The sequence below is a fragment of the Brienomyrus brachyistius genome, chromosome 13 (genome assembly GCF_023856365.1).
Source record: "Brienomyrus brachyistius isolate T26 chromosome 13, BBRACH_0.4, whole genome shotgun sequence".
NCBI classification, from domain to species: Eukaryota; Metazoa; Chordata; class Actinopteri; order Osteoglossiformes; family Mormyridae; genus Brienomyrus; species Brienomyrus brachyistius.
Genome location: NC_064545.1, coordinates 4,041,012 through 4,067,266, shown reverse-complemented (window position 1 = coordinate 4,067,266; position 26,255 = coordinate 4,041,012). Strand labels below are relative to the sequence as shown.

General features: G+C 42.3%; 2 protein-coding genes and 1 long non-coding RNA gene across 4 annotated transcripts; 1 reads left to right on the top strand and 2 right to left on the bottom strand.

Annotated features, from left to right (window-relative positions):
* Positions 1-48: 48 nt before the first annotated feature.
* LOC125706773 (uncharacterized) lies at positions 49-2,724 on the bottom strand. Its single transcript, XM_048973592.1, has 3 exons — positions 2,647-2,724; positions 1,109-2,537; positions 49-136 (listed from the first exon to the last, which is right to left on the bottom strand). The coding sequence occupies exons 2-3, from the start codon at positions 2,479-2,481 to the stop codon at positions 49-51; spliced, it is 1,461 nt and encodes a 486-aa protein (XP_048829549.1). The 5' UTR covers positions 2,482-2,537; positions 2,647-2,724.
* A 6,357-nt stretch (positions 2,725-9,081) lies between these two features.
* Positions 9,082-14,416, bottom strand: LOC125705999 (uncharacterized). The gene is made up of 3 exons (XR_007381822.1): positions 13,923-14,416; positions 13,354-13,427; positions 9,082-11,989 (listed from the first exon to the last, which is right to left on the bottom strand). It is a non-coding gene; the product is annotated as an uncharacterized LOC125705999 (long non-coding RNA).
* Positions 14,417-22,514: 8,098 nt separating this feature from the next.
* On the top strand, positions 22,515-25,257 carry LOC125705994 (uncharacterized). Of its 2 annotated transcripts, XR_007381817.1 has the most exons (3): positions 22,515-22,983; positions 23,657-24,460; positions 24,493-25,257. XR_007381817.1 is itself a non-coding variant. In XM_048972409.1 (2 exons), the coding sequence occupies exons 1-2, from the start codon at positions 22,976-22,978 to the stop codon at positions 24,372-24,374; spliced, it is 726 nt and encodes a 241-aa protein (XP_048828366.1). In that variant the 5' UTR covers positions 22,518-22,975; the 3' UTR covers positions 24,375-25,257. The 2 variants fall into 2 exon arrangements, 1 of the variants encoding a protein (XP_048828366.1); XM_048972409.1 differs by having other exon boundaries at positions 22,518-22,983; positions 23,657-25,257.
* The last annotated feature ends 998 nt before the right edge of the window (positions 25,258-26,255 follow it).

Sequence of the window (26,255 nt, the reverse complement as noted above, 5' to 3'; positions counted from 1 at the left end):
CTAGAAACTCGAAAGCCCATTTCTCCCCCTCTATCTCGGCGTATCCGTCTAGGTGAAAGCGTCCCACACGCAGTTCACCCCCACGCAGCGCGTGTCGAATTTCGATGCCGCGCGCGCGCCCGATGAATTCCAGCCACTGGATGGACACGCTCGAATAACTTTTGTATTGCCTCCTGTAATCCCATACATCCGGGATCGCGATCGTATCTCTGGGCAGGAAATTTGTCCTGTAAACTAGCAACGCGGCCGAAGCGATGGTGGCCGCGGAGAAGGGATCGCAACCCGTGAGCGTTTTAAACTCCCGCAGGAAGCGCAAGCAGCCCTCTCTCAGAATCTCCACATCGTTCTTACAGTAAGCGATCATCTCTTTGTGAAAATTAAAGGTCTGGTGCTTTACAGCGTCGTACCATTGATAAAACTTGTCGCGTTCTTTGGTGGACATTTGATCGGGCCCAAATTGATCGGGAGGGGGGTAGGGTCCCACGTAACTAAAGTTTTCCACGTCTGTGAAATGATGCGGAAAATAGCCTTTTCGCATCTGAGTCGAGCATCCCATCGCATCGGGGATTTTTCTCAACGGCATGCTTAGAAAGGAGTGACTGTCGATGTACCTCTGCTCAAACAGGCTGTCCAGGATGAGAATGATTTTATTCCCCTGCGATACCACACGCGGTTCCACGCCTTCCTTCACCATCGCGTTCAGTATGATGTAATTATCGAATGCCTTACCGTAGTGACTAATGAAACAGACGCCTCTATAACAGGGCGCCCTGAAATGTCTGAGAAACTGTAGCGCGCAGTTGGGCCCCTCGGCGGTCATTGTCTCGTTCTGATCGGAGATGGCGCAGACGTACACCGGGATATGGGTACCCGACCTCTGAGATGTTTCAAAGTCAAAAAACACATATTCGGTGGCCTTTTTACGCCCCTCACCCCTTTCGGCCCGTTCCCCTATGTTAGGCTTCTCGGGTGGATTTAGATAGCAGAGATGTGGGGTGGATATGTCTGACACAGCCGTGTGGAGTTTAGCGTCGCAGATATTACATTTTTCCGCTTTACACGAGTGCGGTTTTGGGTTCTGAGCCCGCAGGCTTTGCATTTTCTGAACTTGTCACAGGGGGTAGCGAGCTCCCCCCTAACTGGGCAGACCCTAGGCGTACGGTGGCGCTCAAAGCAGGTGTCATTTAAACATCTGAAATTACAACGCTCACATAGTATCGCCGGTGTGCTTTCACCTTCTCTGCAATTAGTCTGACAGACGCTACAAAATTTTTCGCATTGATGAGAGTGAGGCGAATCGTACCCTTTGAAACAGCTCGGGCAAACGTACCCCACGCCTAAGAAGCCCTTTACGCTTTTAATGCCATAAAAATGCTGATTGTGTAAAAAGAAATACACCGCCCGTCTACCGTCGCTAGGCGTGGGTGTCTGGTAAATTTGGAGATTGTTTGAATAAGGTTGTTGATAATACACCACTGCTTTGCAATCAATGATTTTCTCGAAATTGATAATGTCATTCAAAGCGACTGCGTGATCGGGGGTGAATCCCGCTTTCTCCTGTAACTCCAGGCCGAGCTTTTCAGCCTCGGCAACAGTAAAGTTTTCGTCCAGCAGGTGCGCCAAGTTTATGGCGAAACACGCGTTGGTGTTGTTATTAATGATAAACATGTGTCTGGCTTTTTTAGAAATTATTTCTGAAGCTAACATGGTCTGTAGTTTACGTTTGTTCGCACCGCCGCGTGGGATATTTATTACGTCTACGATTACTTCTAGGTTGGAATCGTTTAAAATCTCTTGATTAGACTGTACCAGGCGATCCAGCAGCTGCTGCAAGTCTGTCAGCTCCCCCACCCCATACCGTACAATTTGCGACAGCTCGTCGTTTAAAAAGTCAGCGCGCAGGGTGACTTGTATATAGGCTCCCCATACGGCGTAAGGAATCGCCTCATTCACAATATTTTGAAACCCCTCGATTACATTTTCATAGTACTCGCGGAAATTGCCTTCGTTTCTAGGTCGCGGGATATTTAGAATCCGCCTAATCTGTACGTTATTGAATCTGCGGCGATGAAGGACCCCGTCAGGCTGGGGATCCACGTCACCGACGGCACCGCCACCTTCCTGTTGAACATTTTCAAATTGTCCCAGCCCAAATTCATTTTCAATCTCCTCAGCATCGAGAAGAAATTCCACGTCTGACAAGGCCTCCCACAATTCAGAATCCGCGGGGGACCATGCGACCTCGTCGGTGGGGGGTAGCCCCGCTTCTGCTTCAGAACCCCTTTCATTTAACATGCTTGTTAATGTCTCTAAGGATGGGAGAAAACAGGGGTCCTGGGCCAGTGTTTCAGCAGACGCCGCTGGTGGCGAGTCGTGTTGAGCAGAGTAATCCGCATCATTTTCATTATTAGCATTGTTGATAATGGCTATTTCATTTAATAAGGCTTCGGGTATAGCCGCTGGGCGTGTTGCTCCGTCCATACCTGTTGATTCTCTCGCAGATTTTCTCTTGACCGGTCGGCGTAGTCTCTCTCTCTCTCTCGTACATAGAAAAAAAAAAAAAAAAAGAGAATACCTATTATTAGAATGTTATTTTTTAATTGAATAGCATTTTTATAACAGGAATAAAAGAAATAATATACTTACCGGGTAAGGTCTCGATGAAACTTGTGGTTCTTTGGCTGGTACAAACTTTGGTAAGGCGTTGTGCCTCTAGGAGGAGGAAAAGGCCCCCCGCTCGACGTAATACAATTTAATTGTCTCTGTCACCCCATATCTGCACGGTCATGTATGACAAACAAAACTATAAACAGAATTTACTGGCGGCCAAATTGTCAGACTTGATGTATGACCAGGTGGTACGGCCTTGATGATGCTACTCGTGCCTGTGTAAGAAAATTATCTGTAATTTGGGACGTATGTGAAAACAAAACTTTAAACAGAATTTACTGGAGGACAAAGTGTCAGACTCGATGTATGGCCCGCGTGGCCGGGTAGGGGGGGCGCCTCGATGGCCAGGTGGCACGGCCCTGCAGAATTTACTGGCGGACAAATTGACAGACTCGATGTATGTCTCGACTTATGACCTTTACAAATTGGCGCCATACGCCGATGTGATACAAACGCTTGCGTGAGGAAAAAACACACGGTCAAAACTAGCGCCGAGCGTTTTTATTGGACGATAGACCCTGCACCTCCTCCTCTCATTCTTTGCTCCAACTTTACCATTTTATCCCACATTCTCTCACAGTTTCTCTTAGACTCGCGCAGCAGCACGCCTCTCAGCTCTCCCGCATCGCTCTCTCCGAGGATTATCCAAAGCCGTGCGGACCTTTCCGCGCTACCGCACCAGTATGTGAATAAGTCCTTTGCTGATTCTCCGAACCCCGGGGACCTTACCACGCTACCGCACACCGTACGCTCGCGCTCCATCAGGTAACCCAGCCCCGCTCACTCCCCCCCCGCGCCCCACAAAATAATAATAATAATAACTTATTCAAATAACACACGCTCATAAGCACTCTCATCAATATCATTTTTAAAATAATACACACTCATAAGCACTCTCCTCAATATCATTTTAAAATAATAAACATTTAAAATAAGCATTTAAAATAATAAATAATTAAATCCAAATACCATTGCATCACTAACACAACCAACCCATGCCCCCTAAGCCACAATCATTTAAAATAATAAATAAATAATTAAATCCAAATACCATTGCATCAGTTACACAACCAACTCCCGGGGAAGAAGACAAAAAAAAATATTTAAATAAATAATTAAATCCACATGCTATTGCGTCAGTTACACAACCAAGCTCAACCCACCACAACATAAGCTCCGCCCACTGAACTTTTGAACGTGACCTTTGACCCGACCTGTCATTTTGACAAAAGCGGTATTGCATCTCTCTCTTATATATATATAAAATATATATATAACCATTTATTTCCAGCTTGTCTGACTCATTCTGCTCCACGAAGGTCATCTCCTCTGCCAGCTTCCTCTAACACAGGGAGACCCTCTGCTTCTCTCTGATTGGTTCCCGCTTTCTACAGGAGGTCCAGTGCAGCTGAATGGTGATGATGGTGCAAATCAGATAAAACACACCAGTCCCAGCTTTCAGTACAGCATCCAGAACCTGCTCCCACCTGTCAGACATCAGTGTGTCTGTCAGTCACACGTATCACAATTAAACCTGAAGAACAGAAGAGTGAATCTATTCTGACTGAAGTAAAACCATCTTGATGATCAACAGCAGCACCGATAAGCCCAGTCCTACATGCAGAGCCAGCTGGACCAAAGAGCTGAATAAGAGGGTGGATTTGAACAGTAAAGTCTTACGTGCTTTATAGCAACACGGTACAGCCACCTGTAGTACTGTATTACACAGGTTACATGTGAGGAACAGGAGACATTAACAAAGAGCATGAAAATAGCTAGAGATTATCACACAACATGTTACACTATTTTGTAAAAACAGGCCTGCAGTCGTTCCCCAGCAGCATAGGGCACAAGGCAAGGGCTCACCCTGGATGGGATGGGATCTCAAGTTTATTATTAATAAAATAAAATAAAAAATAATATCTTTTTCTCTTAAAATTAAAATGACAGTTTCCCATTACTGTGTGATCAGGTAAATGCTGCTAGCTGGATCCCCACACTACTGTAAATGCTGCTGAATGCTTACCTCAGTTTTTCATTATCCCCTCCTTCTTCATCATGTGCAGAGAAAAGGAGAGCAGTGGAAACAGGAGAAAGGATCGTTAATAAAAAGCAGTGCTCTGTTAGTCAATAAAGACTAAGAAAAGGTCACTCTTGAAACTGAAATATAAATTATGAAAGGTATTCTACAGAGAAAATGATTAGATGGAGAACAATGAATTAGTGTCATGACCAAAGTATTCACATCCCACGGCACTGATAGTGAACAGGTGAGATAAATGATTTTATTAACATATTATAATGTATTTATTGTAGCAGGGTGGCACGGTGGTGCAGTGGTTTGCAATGTCACCTCACACCTCTGGCACGTGTGCTCAAGTCTCTACCAGAGTTCTGTGTGTGTGGAGTTTGTATGTTCTCCCCGTGTCATTGTGGGGTTTCCTCCAGGTACTCTGATTTCCCCCCACAGTCCAAAAACATGCTGAGTCTAATTGGAGTTGTCAAATTGCCGGTAGGTGTGCTTGTGCGAGAGAATGGAGTGTGAGTGTGTCCTGCAATGGGTTGGCACCCTGTCATGGAACGTACCCTGCCTTGCGCCCATAGGGACCCTGAATTAGACAAGCAGTTTCAGACAATGGATGGATGCAGCACTGGAACAGATATTACAGAGTACAATTGTAACACTGGCCTACGCTGCAATGAAAAACCACCTACAGACATGTTAGTCAGTCTTCACACAATTAGACTGATCATAAACTAGAAGACACACATTCTATATTAGAGACACCAATTAGGCTGACTGTGTGTTTTTGGATTGTTGGAGGAAACCCACACAGCATGTAGAGAACATGCAAACTCCACACAGAAAGAGCAGAAGCCAGATTCAAACCCCTGAACATGGAGGTGTGAAGCAACAGCGCCACCTACTGGACCACCGTGCCACTATCATTGAAACAATAATCCCAATAAATAATTGTTTCACAACAGCTGATAAATATCCTCACAAAGAAGCACAAACCCCTTTGTGAGTGAAACTGCTGGGTTTCAAAAATAAAATAAAATTAGTATTTATCTATTTATATTCAAGCACAAAGGATTCACAGGCAGATTTAAATCAATTACTTACGTTTGACAGTTATATGAACTGGAATCTGCAGGTTTCCAGCAGCACACCAATGCCAGTCAGTGTCCTTCCTCTCCAGCCCACTCATTGTCACAATGAAGGTTTTATTTTCTGTTTCATCCCTGATCAGGACAGGCCTCCCATCCAAACTCGCTGATCTCTCTGATGCACAGGAACCCCCAATCTTACACCACATCCTATGTCTTTTGTTGTTTCCATAGTAACACTGACACTGTCTCCATCCACACCCGTCACCTCCTGTTTGTCCACTGACAGCCCTGGAGGACTTCAACACACAGGTAAAACACTCAAAGACTTGCACAGCAATGAAATGTTTTATGAATGTCATCAGCTCATTACAACATGCATATGTAAATGTTTGCCCAATAAACTGATATTTTTTAACATATTACTTATCATATTTAACCTCATGAAGTCACCCAATTTAGCTGACACTGTTACTTCTTCCACGTCTCGTTTATCATATTGAATTAAATTAAAATGCAGATTTTTTAAATATTAAAACATTTTTTCCTTCAGTGTTTGCGTTAATGTCCTTCCTTCTTGACTCAATGACATGTTACATACTGTGCATCTTATTGGCTACAGTCTGCAGTACAGACATCTTCCCATGAGTGACTGACAGATTAACCCGATCAAAGAGGCTCCACTGATCTTCACACCACACCAGTACCGATCAGAGTCCTCAGCTGTCAGATTGTTGATGGTCACAGTGAAGACTCGCTAGTCAGGATCATCTCTGACTGACACTTTACCCTCCTGTGGAGAGTCAGTGTGTACTATGGGAGTACATGACCTCACATGATACCCTCTGCACCAGTATTTCACATGAGTTTTATATCTGTCACCATAGAAACATGGGATTGTAACAGATCATCCTTTCTGTACACAGACCCATTTCACTGTGGACACACTGTCAGCACCTGTGGGAAAAATAATTAGCTGAACAAGGATTTTCCACATCATGACATCTCTAAGTGATGATGCTTGGCTTGTATAATACTTATATTACGTCATGTGTAATTAACTGAACAGTGATGATGTATAAAAGGCAAAGACCATCATTTCACTATAAGAACAAGGAAAACAAAACTAGTGTCTGATCTTGGGAAGGGCTTCAGCAGGATGTGGGATTGGGAATCTGAGCCTGGCAGTGTGTTCTAGGGTCTGAGAGGAAAACCAGGACCTTAAATCCCTAGTAAAAGGCCTAGATGAGGTGAATGAATGGGCTTGTCACTGTGTGGGATGGCCACACCCCTTCAGTACTATGACCTTACTTGTAAACATATCCAGTCCTGTGATACAGGCCCTCTCCTATTCCGTCTATACATGCTTCCTTTGGGCTCTATTTGTGAATGTTATTATGTAAAATATCATTGCTATGCCAGTGATATGCAGCTCTATCTGCCATTAAAACCTGGATACTGCTGCTCTCTGATGGCCCTTTCTAACTGTCGGGAGGACATTAAGAACATGACAGCAATGACCTTCGTCTAGATTAATGAAAACAAGACAGAGGTAATGAGTTTTGGTCACTCAGGGTCTGTTCATGATCTCAGAGAACAATTAGGGCCTCATTCAGAAAACTTCCGGTCACATACTAAAAATCTTGGTTTCATCTTTGATTCATCATTGAGTCTGATAAACAAATAAATGCTGTTGTGAAGGGGTGTTTCTGTCAGCTCAATAGCCAGGCTTAAATCACACCTTTCAGCCAAAGACCTGGAGACAGTTACTCCTGCTTTTATCTTATCCCCATTGAATTACTAAAATTATATATATTATGTAACTTTGTCCAGTGTCTCTGGTTGTATTACGTATTTCATGGTTTTATTGTAGCTTTTCTATTTACAGCATTTTGGCACAACATGTATTGTTTGTTAATGTGCTTTTTAAACACAAATCACTTGACATGACATACAAAAAGCATTTCAATGTATGTTAGTTCAGCCATCTATCTTGCACATTCTTATTAAGTACAGGGTCAGTACAAGAAAGGGAGCGTGGAGCTGATCTGAGGCAGAACAGGGCTCAAGGCAGGGGAACACCCAGGACAGGATGCCAGTCTGTCACAGGGCAAACACTCACACACAGTCACTATGGGTACTTTTAGAGGCACCAATTCACCTGAACCACGTGTATTTGGACTGCGGGAGGAAACCAGAGAACTGAGAGGAATCCAACGTGGATACAGGGAGACCATGCAAACTGCCCATGTAACACCCTGAATAAAGGGGAAATGTAAATAAACACATCCAGGCACGACGCTTCCTCCGTGGTAGCATTACTGAGAATGAGGCATCGCGCTGAAAGTTTCCCCTTTCCGGCCTCCGCAGACATAATTAATCAACCCGTTGTGAGCTGAAAGGCTCAACAGGTAAACCGCAAGTTAAATATGGATGTAAAGGCAGGTATCATTTTTTTTCTTTAAAAGCTTTTAACCCCGTCAGCCCATTTTTAACGTTTTAACTTTTCTCAGAGCTTTGGCATTTTAACCTTTTTTAAATAAGGCTTTGTTTTTATCAGACATTTTATATTTGTAATTATGAATTTATTAATGTATTAATAAATGAATTCTGCTTTCCTCAATGACTGTTTTATTTTTTCAAAACTACTGTGATACAGCTTTCAAATAAAAATTAATCTATCACACCCACAGAGAGCTGGGCCGGATATCGAAACCACAAGCCCAGCTAGAGGTTAACTTGCTCTCCAAACCTGCTGCAGAGTGAAAGGCAACCAGGTCTAGTCTCAACCCCTGAGGCTGATCGTGACCGCTGATCTGGACCCCCTTGCCTTCTCACTGTGGATCTTCAATTCCACGTCACTCATCCCCCTCCCTCTGAGCCTCAACACCTACATCTAGCAGAAAACAGCAGTATTACCATTATTTTGCAATTATTATACTTTTAACATCACATCTGTCTGTGACAGACAGTTTGACCCAAGACCAAGCTACGCCCTGCCCTTAGTACCCCAGTTGACATCCCTGGTGGATCATTTCATCCTATGCCTATGCAAGGAGGGACGTGATGATGAAACTCCTCCATCTGTTACCAAAGAACAAGGGATAAGTTCTTTTCCTAACTTCGCTGGGTGTTTCACAGTGGGAGATAGACGGCTCCCAGAATGCACTGCTGTATCCCGAATCAGGAAACTATAAACACCCAAAAGTTGATTCTTACACCAGTTCTGAGGGGTTATGTCATGGTTTTTCTCCTTCCCCGCCAAATCAGAAGTCAGAGGGCCGCTTGTGTAGTATCCAGAATTCAGTCTTTATTGCAACAATGAAGTTACAACCAAGGCTGGACACGTAAAGTGTGTCCAGTACTGTTTTACACCAAGTTCTTATCATTCTCATTCTCTTCTTATCTCATCACTTAAGCATCATCATTCCTTCATCCATTCACAATCATTGTTTTTTCCCTTAATCCACACCCCTAGGTGATAAGTTTGTCCATCATTTCTTTTACCATTTGGTCTCTCGGCTGAACATAATGGTGGCGCGAGCAGCTCCACTTGGTTTTTTAAAAATGCTCAGCCGTGAACTTCTGGTGAACTCAGGCGAATCCCTTCCTTCAGTAGTAAACCTTGGCAGTTTCAGCCTGTTACACATTGTCTAACTAGAAGGTTGATAATATATTTGTCCTTTAACATAGTGATAAAATATACGCTAATAAAAGTGAATATTCATAGATTCAGGACTAACAAAGTAACAAACAGAAACTCAGACTAACAAAAGGTGCAAATACATACTCAGTTGATTACATTGTGTTGATTACATTATAATGTTTACATTGTAAACATAATATCATGGATATTTGGCATACTTTTTAATAATATTATAATACTTGTATTCTACGTTATATAGTGCTAAATAATATTCCATATATTTCCCCCACACACAATCCTGTCCATCCAGCCCAGGAGGGAGGGCAAAAACCCTATCACCCAGGGAAATTCCACTCCCAGCCCGCCACAGGCGCGCCCCCCCCCCTTCGGGGTCCATGGCAGGCATGGCTCACAAACTACTAACACTGAGAATCAACCAACAGCAGCACAGGGGGTACATCAGGAAGGGAGGGGAGGATCACCATAAAATGACCTCCCATGAATATATTGCATGTATAGCAGGACTACAAAATCTATTACAAACTCAATACAAAAACAGATATATCTAATACAAAGATAAGTAAAAGGTTAACTAATAACATTGCATACTACTATAACGGACAGTCTGTCATAATCAGAAAATCCCAGATGTCATGGGAGGCAGGCATGCTGCAGGTCTCCCGCCCGGAGTATTCACACACGGTACGGCCGAACTTCAGCTATGGGCAGGACTGCATCCAAGGTGTCTATGTCGCCATCCGTTTCCGTGTTGGTCCAGGAGGATGCCGCTCCAAACGGTCCTCCCACCACTCTAGACATTGCAGCTATAGTCGTCTGCCGGGACAGTGCTCTCCCCACTAGGGAGCGAACAAGAGGAACTACACAACAAAAGATTAGTAGCAGAGCAAAAATGAGCACAGCACCCACATAGAGTGCTTTCATAAGGGCTTGCTGCCAATTTCCCCACATATCATACCACCAGTCAAACAACCCATCATGTTGTCCTGCATTACTTGCCATCTCATCCTGTAACCCCGGCAACTTTCTCATAGCCTCAGTAAAGGAACCATCCGGGGCTGTATTATTAAAAATAAACGTACAGCACTGATCCCCGAACAGCACACACACTCCCCCTTTTTCTGCCAGGAGCCAATCCAGGGCTATCCTGTTCTGCCAGGCCATCAGACTGGTGGCCTGAAGCTGCTCCCCCAGAGATGCGAGTGCCTCCTGAGTATAGTTGGTAAACCTCTGCTGATTATAGTACAAATAATTTATCCATTCCACATTTTTGTTAATAGTAGGCCAAATCAATATCGATTCGAAACCAGCAGCTATCTCACTTCTCACCTTATATTTCTCTGGAATGCCCCTTGGCTGGCCAATTGCATCTATATATACATTGGGATGATTCTCGTAATTTGCAACAAATCTGCGGGACCTAGACGGTCGTCTTCTAGAATATATATCCACCTTGCTGACTAACATTATCCTAGCGCAGAGGCCTCCCCAATTATAGGGAAGAGTAGGCCTCAATCCGCCCTCCTTACCACACAGCCACCACACATCTGCCAGGGGCACACTCTGGTTTTCTAGCGCATCCAGCAGAACACGTGATAGTTCTCCGTTCTGTAATCAGGGACCTTTCACATTCCAAACAGTTCCACATATTCCCCAGAAGATGCCTACCTCCTCTGGCCTATCATTTGTAAAACACTCATAAATAAGTCCCTTGAAAAAACTCAATTTGTTCGCCATAATATCTTGCTGTCCCCCTTCCCAGGGCTTAAACTGCCCACAATGCTTTTCCATCCTGTACGCATATTTAGAATTTCCCTGATATATCAGACACTGATATGGGCAGTATGGTATGCGCTCTGACTGGTTAGATATGGGTCTGCAGTCTTTCTCAGGGGCCTGCCCCTCCTGACACAGACTCTTCCAGAATCTTATAACCCTCTCCATTTCCCATTCTTCACACTGTTTATTAGTGTATGGGAATGGGACTACTCTAACTGAAGGGTCAGGACCTGCACACAACACACAACCCTCCTGCCCTAATGAAGCGGCGGTATACTTAGCCTATTTATACCACCAATTTCCAAGCATACGTTTTGCTAACCCGTCCAGGTCTACTTCATCCTGGGTATATTCTACAATTTGCTCACTCTCCTCACACCCATATCTCCTCCCTATCTCTCCGCTTTCGCTCATTGTTATCTGAGAGGTTATTCAGCATAAAAGGACAAGGCTGAATCAGTGAAGTCAATTGTTCTGAACTCACCTGACCTGTGGTCCTGCTGTGCCCCCAGACCTGAAGGGCCGGATATATCATTAGCATCACCAATATCATCGCTGTCAGCCCTACCAGAACCCACAGCTTCGTGTCCTGTCTGGAGTGGCTGGTCTGCTTGCGACGCTCCCTCTTGACCCTCAGTCTGCTCTGAAACTGGCTCCTCTCCAAGCTGTGGAGCTCCTCTGGGACCTCCATCAGGGCCATCTGAGTCAAGGGCAGCTGCATCCTCTGTGTCGTTTTCAGTGACTATCTGCCTTTCGTGCAGTACTCTAGTGCAGTGGTTCAAATGATACCACGTGTTACTCCCTTCTACCTGTACTGCTAAAATGTTAATTTACATTATTATAATAATAATGATGATGATGATGATGATGATGATGATACGTAACTTTCTTATGAGCTGCCCCCCCCCCTTGTAACCTCCCTCAATAACGAACACAAGTTGATCTCCGATCACGGGCATTTATTCACATATCTATCCGGTCGAGCATGCCGTGAGAACTAGATAAAATAAAGCACATACATCAAAAAATGAATCAGTAAAAACACAGGCATTTTGCTAAAAATAACCAAACACAAACCTAAATAGGCTACAGCTTGCTCACGCCATTAACTTATGACTGCAGCTCATACAATAACTCCAATATCCATGAATATTGACGTTATAACTTAAAACACTTTCTCAGCCGCATAACAAATGCTGCACTTATAACTGAGCAAAACGAAAATGTTACCAGCAAAACTGACCAGACCGGACCAGACTGACCAGACCAGGCGCTGATGCTCGCCTAGGGCGCCTCATCAGCTAGGACCGTTACTGCATTTAAGCATTTAGCAGACGCCTTTATCCAAAGCAACGGGCATTTGTATAGACTTGTAGAGAACTATAGTCAATGAACTGTACACAATACATTTTCCAGACAAGGAAAATACTTTATTATTTTTTTTACATTTACGGTAATATGAAAGATGAACATCCAGTTACCTCCTTTTTGGAAAAATAACTATAGACAGGGCAGGTCTATACACACAGGCATCTTGTATATATTTGTCAAGAACTATAGCCAATGAACTGCAATATATACTGGTGTCAGTACAGAAGCTGTGTCTTTCCTGTGACGTGGGGGTGGGAAGACAGAGGCTCTGTGTCTAGTATTTAGTATCCTTATAACAGTACTATTTTACACAGTTTCTTCCTCAAACTGCTGGTCTGTAGTTGGAGAGTATGTACTTTTGCCACATGGTCTTCTCTCAACTTGTGAAAGCAAGACATGTGAAATTAAATTGAAGCGATGGTTGCCAATGCCATCTTGAGTTTCAGCAATGTGATCACAAAGATTAAATATATCCTGAAAACCTACATCTGCTTTCACAACCCTGTTCAACAGAGACTGGATGTTGGAGGCTTGTCTGATGCACTGCTCAGCTGAGCCAATCGCCTTTAATTAATTTAATTAATTAAATTAAACTTAAGTTGCTTCAAAATATTGTTTTAGTTTTGTAATTGATGCAATTTAAGTTTTAACAATAGCAGTCAGTGGTCAGAGACTTTTGCACAGTGTCAGTAAAGTAGAACAAGTTTACCCACAATTTCTACAGATTCAAATGAAATAATAAATTGATCATAACTTACAACTTGGAAGCCATTCTTGAGAAGTTGTTCAACAAAAGATGAAATCTTCAACAGAATCTGGAGCTCTTGTCTCGCTGGAAGCAGAGGTAGAGTGACTTTACATGTGCAGGTCTCCTCTCCTTTGGCACCTTACAGGGTCCTCGTCACCCAGTTTAATTTGCGGTTTAGAAGCATTTTTTTAAAACATGTTGGGATTCAGTTGCAGCGCGCTGACTTTGTGTGTTTCGGGGCATATCTCAGGACGGCAGGATACCAAAATGGCGAAAAAAAAAAAAAGTTTACGTCATCAAAATGGCGCCCGTGATTCTCTTTGGGTCCTAATGACCCAGTATTCAAATTTAATGGGATTAGGAGCGGAGCCTGCATTCAACTACCATGAAAAAAAAAACAACTAAATACTAATCAGATATGAAACCAAAGCGCTATGGCAATGCAGAAGGGGTGGGGCTAAAGGTATGAAAGAATGATAGCTAGTAATAAACAGCTAAACTTGTAATAAAAAGCAGGCTCCGAAAAGACAGCCCACTGTGAATACGCTCAGAGTCCTAAGGACCTAGGATTCAACTTACCTAGTATTTCGCCGAGCTGGGCCTCTCCAAACGCTAGCACCGTGCAAAACCCTTGCAGCACCGTGGAAGACTCTCTCACTCCAGCGGGGGCGGGTCCGTAAAGAGATCGGCTGCCGCTTTCGCCGAGCTGGGCCTTTCCAAACGCTCTCACCGTGCAAAAGCAATGTAGCACCGGAAAAGACGCATTCACTCCCGCGGGGGGGTCCTCTGGGCTCGACTGCTGCTTTCCCTGAGCTTCCCCAAACGCTGTGCCAAAAGCCTTGCAGCTTCTGAGCAGAAGCGTCCACTCCTGAACTGGGGGGAACAACGGGGGAGGGGGTTTCGGCGCTCATGCAGGAATATTTTGCGACTTTGCTTTTCATCTGGGATTTAGCTCTTTACATAGAAGGTAAACATTGTGCTCTGAAATATCCAGAATGTTGCAAAATAGCAGCGAAATGTTTTTGTTTTGAAATGGGCTGGGGTGTTTGTATCCATTTAGTTTCGTTCTTTGCATTCCCCGTACACGTGATAGCTTTATGGCAGTAATTACTCTGGGCGCCTGCCTGTCTGGGTGGTCGGCTTCTTTTATCTTTTGTCAGTGACCAAATGGTGAGCTAGCAAGAGGTACTAAAAATAGCTTTACAGCAGGGAAGGACCAGGCACAGTTACTGAGCAGAAAACGGTCAAACGGTGGCAAAAAGCAACCAAATATATAATGGCATGCCCTTTTTATTTTCTTTTAATAAATTGTTTTTTAGAAGTCAGCATATTTTATACAACAAATTATGCATTTTGCATGACAAATTGCAGTTCAGAGTGTTTTCGAGGCTTTGGAATAAACAATTACCCAAATGTCGGGAAAGCCCATTGAAATGAATGGGAAGCGAGAGGCATAAAGCACTTTGAGGGGCTTGCGCAGTTACTTGGAGCGTTATAAAAGCAAACCATTTGAATATGTTTGCTCTAAAGAGATCCAAATTCATAAAAAAGTACAAGTCATTACATTTAACTTTTTTTTACATTGATTTAACAATAAATATTGTAATTGCCGCTAAGTGTCGCACTTACTTTGACCGGCTTTCCACGGTCTATGTCGACATCTAGTGGTAAAAAAAAAGCATTACATTACACATAAGGGATGACTTTTTGCAGTAAAGACGACATTTTTTGTATTCGCAAATTTAAAAAAAATATATTAATAAAACTATTAAAATTGGGTCACGAGGACGCGCAGCAGAATCATAGGATGGTGAAATTTGAGGAGCCAAAGTGTATAACATACCATTCTGACCGCGTCCCCCACCTCCGCCCCCCGTAGCCCCGCCCTTCAGTGTCACTGTGAGGGACACCTTGAAATTCAAATGTGAAAGAAAGTAACTTTTAAAAATGATAAGAACTGAATTTATATTTCTAAATAAAGTGATAAATCGATAGTGCAGTTGTAAAACTTCTGCACGACTTCGCCACCACATCACATTTCCATCCATCCATCCATTTTCCAAACCGCTTATCCTATTGGGTCGCGGGGGGTCCGGATGCTAAGTTATGTTGCTGCTCATATACATTTGATTTATGTCTGTCTTTGCCATTTAAAGACCATGTTGTGACTCGGGCAACTTTAATATAAACTACTGGAGCTGAAATATTCTCAGTTTTACAATCCCTTGATTAATATGGAAGATCGTAATTTAATATAAACAGAATGGTAATAATGAAAGTTTGCTTTCTTGTCACAGTAATCTACCGCAACGCACCGCATACCATCGGAAGGCTACTGCGATTCTGAGCAACATTGGCAATATGATCCATTTTTTTCGCCGCTATTACCCTGAAATTTCTGACTGAAATCGCTACCCCGCTCTAACGCACACTAGGACTCACCCACTCTTCGCAGCGAGCCAGCCTTAACTGGAAACTGCCCCATGGCCGAGTGGTCTCATTCGCCCGACTCAACGTAAACAGCCTTCCGAAGTAAGGTGTATTCTGTTCTCTGAAGTAAGGCGTGGGTTCGAATCCAACTTCCGACAAAAGTTCTTCAATCACTACAGCAGCAACTGGTTAGCTCTAATTGCTTTCTTTTATTTTTGCGTTTCAGGCAAAACTACATAACACTTAAAGACACTTCCGGCATGTAAATGGAGAACGAAATTATAGTTATACCGAATCTCCTACACACAATACCAAGGTTACCAACTTTGCTCAGCTGACCGGAGTCAGACGTTCAATTCGCCATAACCCGGAACTTCATCAGAAGTAGTTAGAAAATGGATGGATGGATGGATGGATGGACGGACGGACAGATCAATAAAAGTACAGGACATCCATTTTACAAAGAACCGTCAACACTAAATGTGTGCACTGGTCATGCTCCTGGAAATTAAACTTCTTTTCTGAAAAGCAGCATGTTCATAAATTAGCTGCTGTTATACCTTGGGGAAACAAATGCAGATGAAACTGTAAAACAAACTGCAGTGGCAAAACAGTTCTGGCTGCCCGCCAGCCCTTCTGCCTGTGCTGCCCTGCCTGCCTACCCTCCTGCCCATGACATCCTGTCGGCGACATGCCACAAAGCAACCCTTCTTTGCCACAGGAAATGTCTGGTGCAATTTCTTTTTTAATTGTACATGTCAATTGCATAATACCTTAAACTAATTCTTTATTATTTCTATCATCATCATCATCATCATCATCATCCTGATAAGTATTTCATTAGTATTCCACGGTATTTTGATTTTTCAGGAATCATTGTGTGTACTGTATACTTTTAAATTAGTTTGCACTATATGTAGTGTCTCTGCACCTGTGCCTTACGTACTTGCTGCAGCTTGCACAACAACTTCTCTCAGGCATCAGTATAGTTTATCTAATGCAATATTTGTTGTTTGTTTATTAAGTGGTTTTAGGTATTTTGTGTGTTCCACTTAATTTAGTGTAATTAGTCCTAGTTGACTCAGGTTTAGTTTGATATTTCCTTCTGTTTGTTCCTCTGCATCATGCTACTGTCATAACATGTCAATGTCTTACCTAACTTTTGTGCATTATGTTTTGGAGAGAAAAAAATCATGACTTTTTTTTTTAGATTCATCCACTGATTCTATCACCTCTGACACATCCCCCCTCAATATTTGTTTGTTTGTTTGTTTATGTATTTGCTTGGGGGGTGGAATTAACAAACAGAAATAACTGAATGAATCAGGGTAGTGAAAAACATTTATAAACTTATAATTTTGGTATTGGTATGATCCTGTTCTGGTTAGTTAGCCGAGGGAGTAAATCATCAGGAGTTTCATCTCTCAAACTCCTACTACACTCACTCAGCATCACAGTATGGACTCCCCAATGCAACTGATCTGCACGTACTCTGGGAGGAAACCTGGTTCGGGAACAGCACCATGCAGGACAGACGAGCTCTACAGAGGGTTGTGCGATCAGCTGAGCGCACCATCTGCACCGAGCTCCCTGACCTGCACTCAATCTACAGCAGGCGGTGCTGGACCAAGGCCAAGAAGATCGTGAAGGACCTCAGCCATCCCAATAATGGACTGTTCATTTCATTAGAATCTGTAGAAATTGTGGATAAACTTGTTCTACTTTACTGACACTGTGCAAAAGTCTCTGACCACTGACTGCTATTGTTAAAACTTAAATTGCATCCATTACAAAACTAAAACAATATTTTGAAGCAACTTAAGTTTAATTTAATTAATTAAATTTTATTTTAATATAAATGTAAGTAATTAGTCAACATGTTTCAATAGCTATGATTATGTACATTACAAACCTAAAATAATATTTTGAAGCAGCTTAAGTTTAATTTAATTAATTAAATTTTATTTTAATATAAATGTAAGTAATTAGTTAACATGTTTCAATAGCTGTGATTATGTACTTTACTCAGTCTAGGAGCCATCAGGATATGCAAATGTTATTTATCCAAACCACTGTGAAACGAACAGTGTTGATGATGACTGGACTGTTTCTTTATTCAACTAAAAGTAATGAATCAAATCTAATCTTTATTTATGACTTTTTTTAATTTTATTTTATCCCCAGTGCTTCGAGCAGGCATTTCCTGCTCTGCCCCGTATGCAAGAAGACACAGCCAAGCCTCTCAGTGCATCTGGCTAGGGTGTGCATGAAGAGGTCTTCGAAAGAGGCCATCCAGGAAGTGATGGAGAAGGAAAAGCAGAATTCCCTTGAACTTCTGCAGTGGGGCAGGGTCTTCAGCTACAGGCTGAACTTCAGCTACATTATGCCTGTCAAAGTGTGTCAGCTTAGCCATTTCAGAACCTCTGCTAAAATCATCCTAGTATTTGTAACGACCATCCAGTGCAGCCATGTATTTTTTGACTTGGCCACTAGCACACCTCATACAGTACAGCTAGTCAATCTGTCACTGACTTTTTAAACCAGTATAATTAATTATTTAATTGAGCTGTTGGTGAAATTTAACAAAATCATGGAACGGTTGAGGTGCCCCTGGGGAGAAGTTTGGGAACTGAAGCGGTGTTCATCTAGCCATCCAACTAGATATCAGTAACGCTTTAGAAAACAGAAGAAGTTATTACTAGTTTTTATTGTGTTACTCTTAATTTGCACATGTTCTAATGTTAAATTCCATCCATCCATCCATTTTCCAAACCGCTTATCCTACTGGGTCGCGGGAGGTCTGGAGCCTATCCCGGAAGCAATGGGCACGAGGCTGGGAACAACCCAGGATGGGGGGCCAGCCCATCGCAGGGCACACTCACACACCATGCACTCTCACATGCATTCCGACGGGCAATTTAGCAAGTCCAATTAGACTCAGCATGTTTTTAGACTGTGGGGGGAAACCGGAGTACCCGGAGGAAACCCCACGACGACATGGGGAGAACATGCAAACTCCACACACATGTGACCCAGGCGGAGATTCGAACCCGGGTCCCAGAGGTGTGAGGCAACAGTGCTAACCACTGCACCACCATGCCGCCCCTAATGTTAAATTGTGTCATTTATTCTAAGTCAAAGTACACTTGCTACCCAGATAAACAGCTTTAAACATTTCTTTGGACTGCCTAAGACTTTCACACAGTACTGTATGTCTTAGAACATAAGAAATTTACAAATGAGAGGAGGCCTTTCGGCCCATCAAACTCATTTGGGAAGAACTTAACTAATAGCTCAGAGTTGTTAAAATCTTATCTAGCACTGATTTAATCATCTCTCTCAATATAATATTGGGATAATTTATTCTCTTCAGAGGCCTCCATAGAATAGTGCATCCATCCCCTCACTTATGTTCAGACAGTCAGAATAACAACAGCATCATCAATTTCACAGCTAGATTTAAAAATTGCTTTAACATAGAGTGATTACAGAAAAAAAGGTAAACAAATATTAACAAGATTATTAAAACGTAATAGACATATTCGTCATTCAGACATATTGCGCTTTTTTAAGAGCAGAAGGGATACATTAAATCACGATTATATTTTGTCCATAATATATATATATATATATATATATATATATATATATATGTATATATATATATATATGTATATATATATGTATATATATATATATATGTATATATATATATATATATATATATATATACGGTGGTGCAGTGGTTAACACTGTCGCCTCACACCTCTGGGACCCAGGTTCGAGTCTCTGCCTGGATTACATGTGTGTGGAGTTTACATGTTCTCCCCGTGTCCTCGTGGGGTTTCCTCCGGGTACTCCGGTGTACCCCCACAATCAAAAACATGCTGAGGCTAATTTGAGTTACTAAATTGCCCATAGGTGTGCATGTGAGAGTGAATGGTATGTGAGTGTGACCTGCGATGGGCTGGCCCCCCATCCTAGGTTGTTCCCTGCCTCGTGCCCATTGGGAACTGGGATAGGCTCAGGAACCCCCGCGACCCAGTAGGATAAGCAGTTTGGAAAATGGATGGATGGATGGATATATATATATATATATATATATATATATATATATATATATATATATACTGAACAAAAATATAAACGCAACACTCTTGTTTCTGCTCCCATTTTTCATGAGATGGACTTAAAGACCTACAATTCATTCCAGATACACAATATTACCATTTCTCTCAAACATTTCTCACAAATCAGTCTAAATGTGTGATAGTGAGCACTTCTGCTTTGCTGAGATAATCCATCCCACCTCACAGGTGTGCCACATCAAGATGCTGATCTGACATCATGGGTAGTGCACAGGTGTACCTTATACTGCCCACAATAAAAGGCCACCCTGGAATGTGCAGTTTTTTGCTTTATTGGGGGTCTGGGGACTCAGAACCGGTCAGTATCTGGTGTGACCACCATTTGCCTCATGCAATGCAACACATCTTCTTCGCATAGAGTTTATCAGATTGTCAATTGTGGCCTGTGGAATGTTGGTCCACTCCTCTTCAATGGCTGTGCGAAGTTGTTGGATATTAGTGGGAACTGGTACACGCTGTCGTATACGCCGGTCAAGCACATCCCAAACATGCTCAACGGGTGACATGTCCGGTGAGTATGCTGGCCATGCAAGAACTGGGACATTTTCAGCTTCCAAGAACTGTGTACAGATCCTTGCAACATGGGGCCGTGCATTATCTGTCTGAGTGGCTGGTCTCAGACGATCTTGGAGGTGAACCTGCTGGATGTGGAGGTCCTGGGCTGGTGTGGTTACACGTGGTCTGCGGTTGTGAGGCCGGTTGGATGTACTGCCATATTCTCTGAAACGCCTTTGGAGACGGCTTATGGTTGAGAAATGAACATTCAATGCACGAGCAACAGATCTGGTTGACATTCCTGCTGTCAGCATGCCAATTGCACGCTCCCTCAATGCTTGTGGCATCTGTGGCATTTTGCTGTGAGACAAAACTGCACATTCCAGGGTGGCCTTTTATTGTGGGCAGTATAAGGTACACCTGTGCACTACCCATGATGTCAGATCAGCATCTTGATGTGGCACACCTGTGAGGTGGGATGGATTATCTCAGCAAAGCAGAAGTGCTCACTATCACACATTTAGACTGATTTGTGAGAAATGTTTGAGAGAAATGGTAATATTGTGTATCTGGAATGAATTGTAGATCTTTAAGTCCATCTCATGAAAAATGGGAGCAAAAACAAAAGTGTTGCGTTTATATTTTTGTTCAGTGTATATATATATATATATTTATATATATATTTATAATTTTACATCATTATAAATGAGAACTATAAGTGATTGCTAATTACTGTTAACTAATGTCCTGTAATCAGTGGAGGCACACGGACACTTTGGCCAGTTATCCTATTTCTTCAGCGCCAGCCCAACACCCAGCACCACAGACAGTGACCTGTGTTACTGTGACATCTGGTTCCTTCATTGGCTCTATTTATTTTTCTAGAAATAACTAATTGGCTCTTCCAGACTATATGAAGAGAATATTTTATTTTTATTTAGACTAAGAAACTACAGAAAATCAGCTCTGCATGTGATCTCCCCTTTACTGCTCAAGGAGGGCACACGCACATCAACAAATATCAATGCAACAATTACAGATGAACAATTTCTCACAGCTTCAGAAGAAGTCAGAGTTCTGTGTAATTCAGAAATTGTCTAAGACCTCTGCTAGAACATTTTCTGCACTTCAAAATAAATGACACCTGGGTCCATTAAAAGAAGGTGATGCTGCCTGAACCACCAGCCAAGGCTGGGAGGAAAGGGAGGAACACTAGTAAAATGAAGGAAGAAAAGCAGCCCACCCTATCTCATGGTCACGGATACAAAAGTCAGGGAGTGTTATGAAGAAGACACCACACTTAAGACCATGGTTTTATGCAGTGAATTACACCAGAGAGAACTTTTGCATTTTAACTGTGTTACGTAACATTCCTCAGCCTTCATTTTTTTCCACAGAATGCAGGACATAATTTACGGTGCCAAACAAAACAGCGGAACTGCATTGTAGCCAATTATTTGTTTCAGTAGTTTTAAGATAAATAGAACATAAAATGGTTGTTTTACTTAGGTAAAAATCCAGTTGAAACAGACTTTATTTTAAAAAAGTTACATTGGCTTTAAGTGATGGCACATGTCGCTTGTGTTAATACTGCTTTGATTTTGAGGATGAAGTCTGAAGTGTAGGTGACATGCAGAAGCATGCAATTTGACGTTTGGGGATTGTAGTTTTTAATGGGACAATTTGAATAAGGAATACTGGTGATATGCTTTTTAAGGGGACAGCACACGAAAATTATAATACAGAGTATTAAAAGAACCGCTCTTTAAAGGAACTGAATTATCTTAGTGTATTTTACATCACAAGCACTCTCGGTCCGTTGGGGAGTCCGTCCCACTGTACTTGGAGAATGCTGCCATGCATTAATCATAAATTTCATTCAGTTGTGCGACAGAAGTTCCCTTCTAATGTTTTCTTCAACATAACAAAGTCCCACGGTAACAAAAGCGCTGAGGCCAGGATCGTTAATTGCAATGTGGGGAATGCAGACCAGCTGGGGTGGGGGATCGTGCTCAGTCACGGTAAAAGGCAAACGGGTAAATTGTGAATACGCTCTTAATCTAACTACAGCTTCTTGAATTGTGGGAGGCGTGTGTAACATAACGTTGTTCCACATACCAATATCACTACGTATCGGTATCGCAAAACAAAGTTTTAAATGTTAAGATTCTGTCATTCTGAAAATCAGAGTATTTAAGACATTATGTTACATAGCGATTTGTGGAGATAAATGCCCTCGGACAGTAGCGTTCATTTCATATTAAGTCTCTTTAAGTCATTGTTTTATGTTATGCAGGATGAATGTGCGAATTTTAATTAATCATCCTTTAAGGGTTATATGCTTACGGTGTTGTATACTATTCTCGGTGAACAAGTTAACTTATAAAAGTCTGTTCCTCTAATTATAGAATAATATATAGAATAATTATACAAGAGCTATAATTATTATGATGTTATTATTTAATTGTGTGGGCCGTGTTGCTTGATTACATTTGACTCTTCGGCACGTGGGACGCTGCCGGTTTGAAAGACGCAGCTTCACTTGTTTTCTGCACCAAGATGACGAGGTACGTTGCTTTTCTGCTCCCATTTTATCGGATAATTTTTCTTATTTAGTATCTGTCAAATTTGCATGTATATTAAAATATGTTTGGTGAGTAAAGTCAGTATATTGCTTTTAAATAAAGTGATTTACTGCGCTTTACTGCGCTTAAGTAAATAATTGCGCTTGCTTGTGAGTAAATTAGTTCATTGCTTTTAAATAAAGTGAATATTGTTGCGGGCTACTGTGTTGGTTATATTTAAATTTTATGTGCAAGTCGGCTAGTTTCCTGTGCCGCAAAGTCTAGATGATATTTCACTTTTGCACGTGCGCTTTCCCGCGCTTTCATGTTGCATTCGGAAGAGGATGCGGGTGGTTGCGCTCGGTGCTGCCTACAGCAATGATATTCCAGCAGACCAGGAGAGGGCAGATGTATTGCAACAAACACAGATAAAAGTAGTGAAGCAAGACCTGAAAAGTTTGTTTGGTGACTAAAATCAGTATATTGCCATTTAGTAAAATTTAAAATTGTTCCAGGCTTCTTTCTTGATTATATGTAAATTGTATGTGAAAGTTAACTAGTTTCCTATGCTATAATGCAGTTGTTCATTGCGAAGGTGTCAGTGCAGAACTGAATTCCATGTGCCAGGAGTGACTGACAGCTCTATTGTATTGCTTGTGTGTTTTTCCTCATTCAGAAACAAACGAATTGCAAAAGCTGTCAGCTGGAGCAACGATCGATACTGGGCAACTTGGGACAAGTGGATGGAAGTGATTGACTGGGAAGATGAGGAAGAGCTGTGCTCCCCAGCAGAATCACCCTCTGACCAGGCTGACCGTTCCATCGTGTCACACACCCGAAAGCCAATTGCCAAGGCAGTTAGCTGGACGGATGATGTGTATTGGGCAGCCTGGGACAAGTGGGATGAGATCATCTGCTGGGGTGAAGAAGGAGAGTGCTCCCCAGCAACTCCACCCATCAACCAGCCTGGGAGGGATAAGGGGTTAGACATGCATGGGTTAGAGGTTTTTCTGTTAAATGAAAGGACAGTCTCCATAAAGCCTGCAGATGACCACCAAGACAGGCTGAAAATAGGAGCCGTAGTGGTCGACCTCTGCCAGTTTGAGCTAGATGGTGTAAATGATAAATTTGAAATTGTCGAAATACAAATTGGAGAGGTCAAATTGGAGGAGACTGCAGAGAGGGGTTTTAATTCAGAATTTGAATTGGAAATTATGGATGTGGAGATAGAGGTTGTAGACAGTGAATTCCAGCTGAATGCTCTTAATTGGGAAATTGCTGGAACTAAAGTGGACAAATTATTAGTGGAACACCTGAACATAAATAATCTAGAAGCAGGCAGTGTGAAGGTGTCCACATCAAATGGGAATGTGGTATATGTCAATGGTATGTGAGTGTGTTTGGTAATGATGGGTGTGAATGGTGTGTGTAAGTGGTGTGTGTGTGTGTATGAGAATGGTGATTGAATGGTGTGTGTGAGGTAATGGCGTGTGAGTGAATGGTGTGTGTGAGTGACAGGTGTGTGAATGGTGTGTGTGAGGTAATGGCATGTGTGAGTGAGTGTGAGTGGTAATGGCGTGTGTGAGTGAATGGTGTGTGTGAGTATATGGTGTATGTGAATGGTCTATGTGTGTGTGAATGGGGAGTGAATGGTGTGTGAGTGACTGGTGTGTGTCTGGTGTTTATGAATGGTGTGTGTGAGTGAATGCTGTGTGAATGGTGTTTATGAATGGTGTGTGTGTGAGTGAATGCTGTGTGAGTGACTGGTGTGTGAATGGTGTTTATGAATGGTGTGTGAATGAATGGTGAGTTTTTGTGTGTGTGTTTGTGTGTGTGTGAATGATCTGTGTGTGTGAGCCTGCCCTGTGATGGGTTGGTGTCCCATCCTGGGTTGTTCCCTGCCTCGTGCCTGTAGCCTCTGGGATCCATCTGACCGCCTGTTCCAAAAGGCAAATTGATCCCCACATCCCTGAACAGGAGAAGCGGTTTTAGAAAATGGATAAATGTTCCCAGAGGTGTGAGGCAACAGTGCTAACCACTGTACCATGCATATGTATAGGATATGTAGAAGAATACCTGTTGCAGTTATCTGATGTGTGTGTTTTTCACTCTCCCTGCCGGCCCCTGGAGGTTTGGGCTTCCCCTTTGAGTCTGGTGCCTCCCAAGGTTTCTTCCTTCTAGGGAGTTTTTCCTTGCCACTGTCGCCTATGGCTTACTCACTGGGGGCTTTGGGTGGGGGTGCTCTAAAGCGCTTTGAGACAATGTAATGTTGTGATATCGTGCTATACTTTGTTGTGTAATTTTCTATTTACTCATGCAAATAAATAATTGTTTGATAACAAAAAGCACTTGTTTCATTCTTTTTACTGCGAGCATATCAGTCACTTCCCTTGTGCTCCTGCATTCAAAAATGAAAGTTTGTCCTGCCCTGCACTTAATTGCCATGGATTCTACGGGAATGCAGACCTCTACTTTGGTGGAATCCTGCTGTTGTTGTAGATGGTCTGCTCAAACGCTTTCACATTGTGTACAAGCAGATTTGTTTCTGTATCTCTGTAGAGAAGCATTCTTTTCTTCTACCTGGCAAATCCACAAATATAATAGCAATCCACCAAGGTGCAAGTGCACCTAGCTCTTAAAGAAAATGTTAGAAAAAATTAGTTTATAGCATGTTTAAACCATAAACACAGCAGTGACTGAGTACATCCCTTGTGGACCAGGCGCCTGGCTTTGACTATTTTTCTGCCATTAAACTAGCAAAGGTGGCTTGGCCATGACGTAAAATAACTTGTGCCTTTAAATTGTTAAGTCCTGTGTGTTGTAAAGTGAGGTATGAAACAGATACCAGGTCGTTTCAGTAACGGTCAGCGTACGTTTTCTTCATGTGATTTTGTGGTTTCAAATGTTTCATTGGAATCAATAGTATTTGCCAATTCCAGTTGCCAGGTAACTTCAATAATTTGAATAGAATACATGATAACATTTTAAACTAGATTACAGTTAATTGTTATTTTTCTGTTTAAAAAAGACAATTGCTGTAATTTACATACGACAAAACCTGTAAAAGACATTTTGGAATTCTTTTCTAAATGAAATGAAGGTACTTTGTTACTCCCCTTGGGGAAATTCTATTTTCACCTACCCCATTTTGCCCTACTTGACACATGGGCACAGACGAAGGTGACAGCAAGCCTGGCAGCAAAGGGCAGCCACCTGTAGGGACACCCATGGAGCTGGGGGTTTTACAGTGATTAACAGCAATTTTGCAATACTTT

Excerpts from the sequence above, each read along its gene's own strand:
- LOC125706773 (XM_048973592.1), bottom strand. The coding sequence starts at position 2,481 with ATGGACGGAGCAACACGCCCAGCGGCTATACCCGAAGCCTTATTAAAT. Across the intron at positions 137-1,108 it reads CTCGCTACCCCCTGTGACAA|TGGCTGGAATTCATCGGGCG; the intron begins GTTCAGAAAATG and ends GTGTCCATCCAG.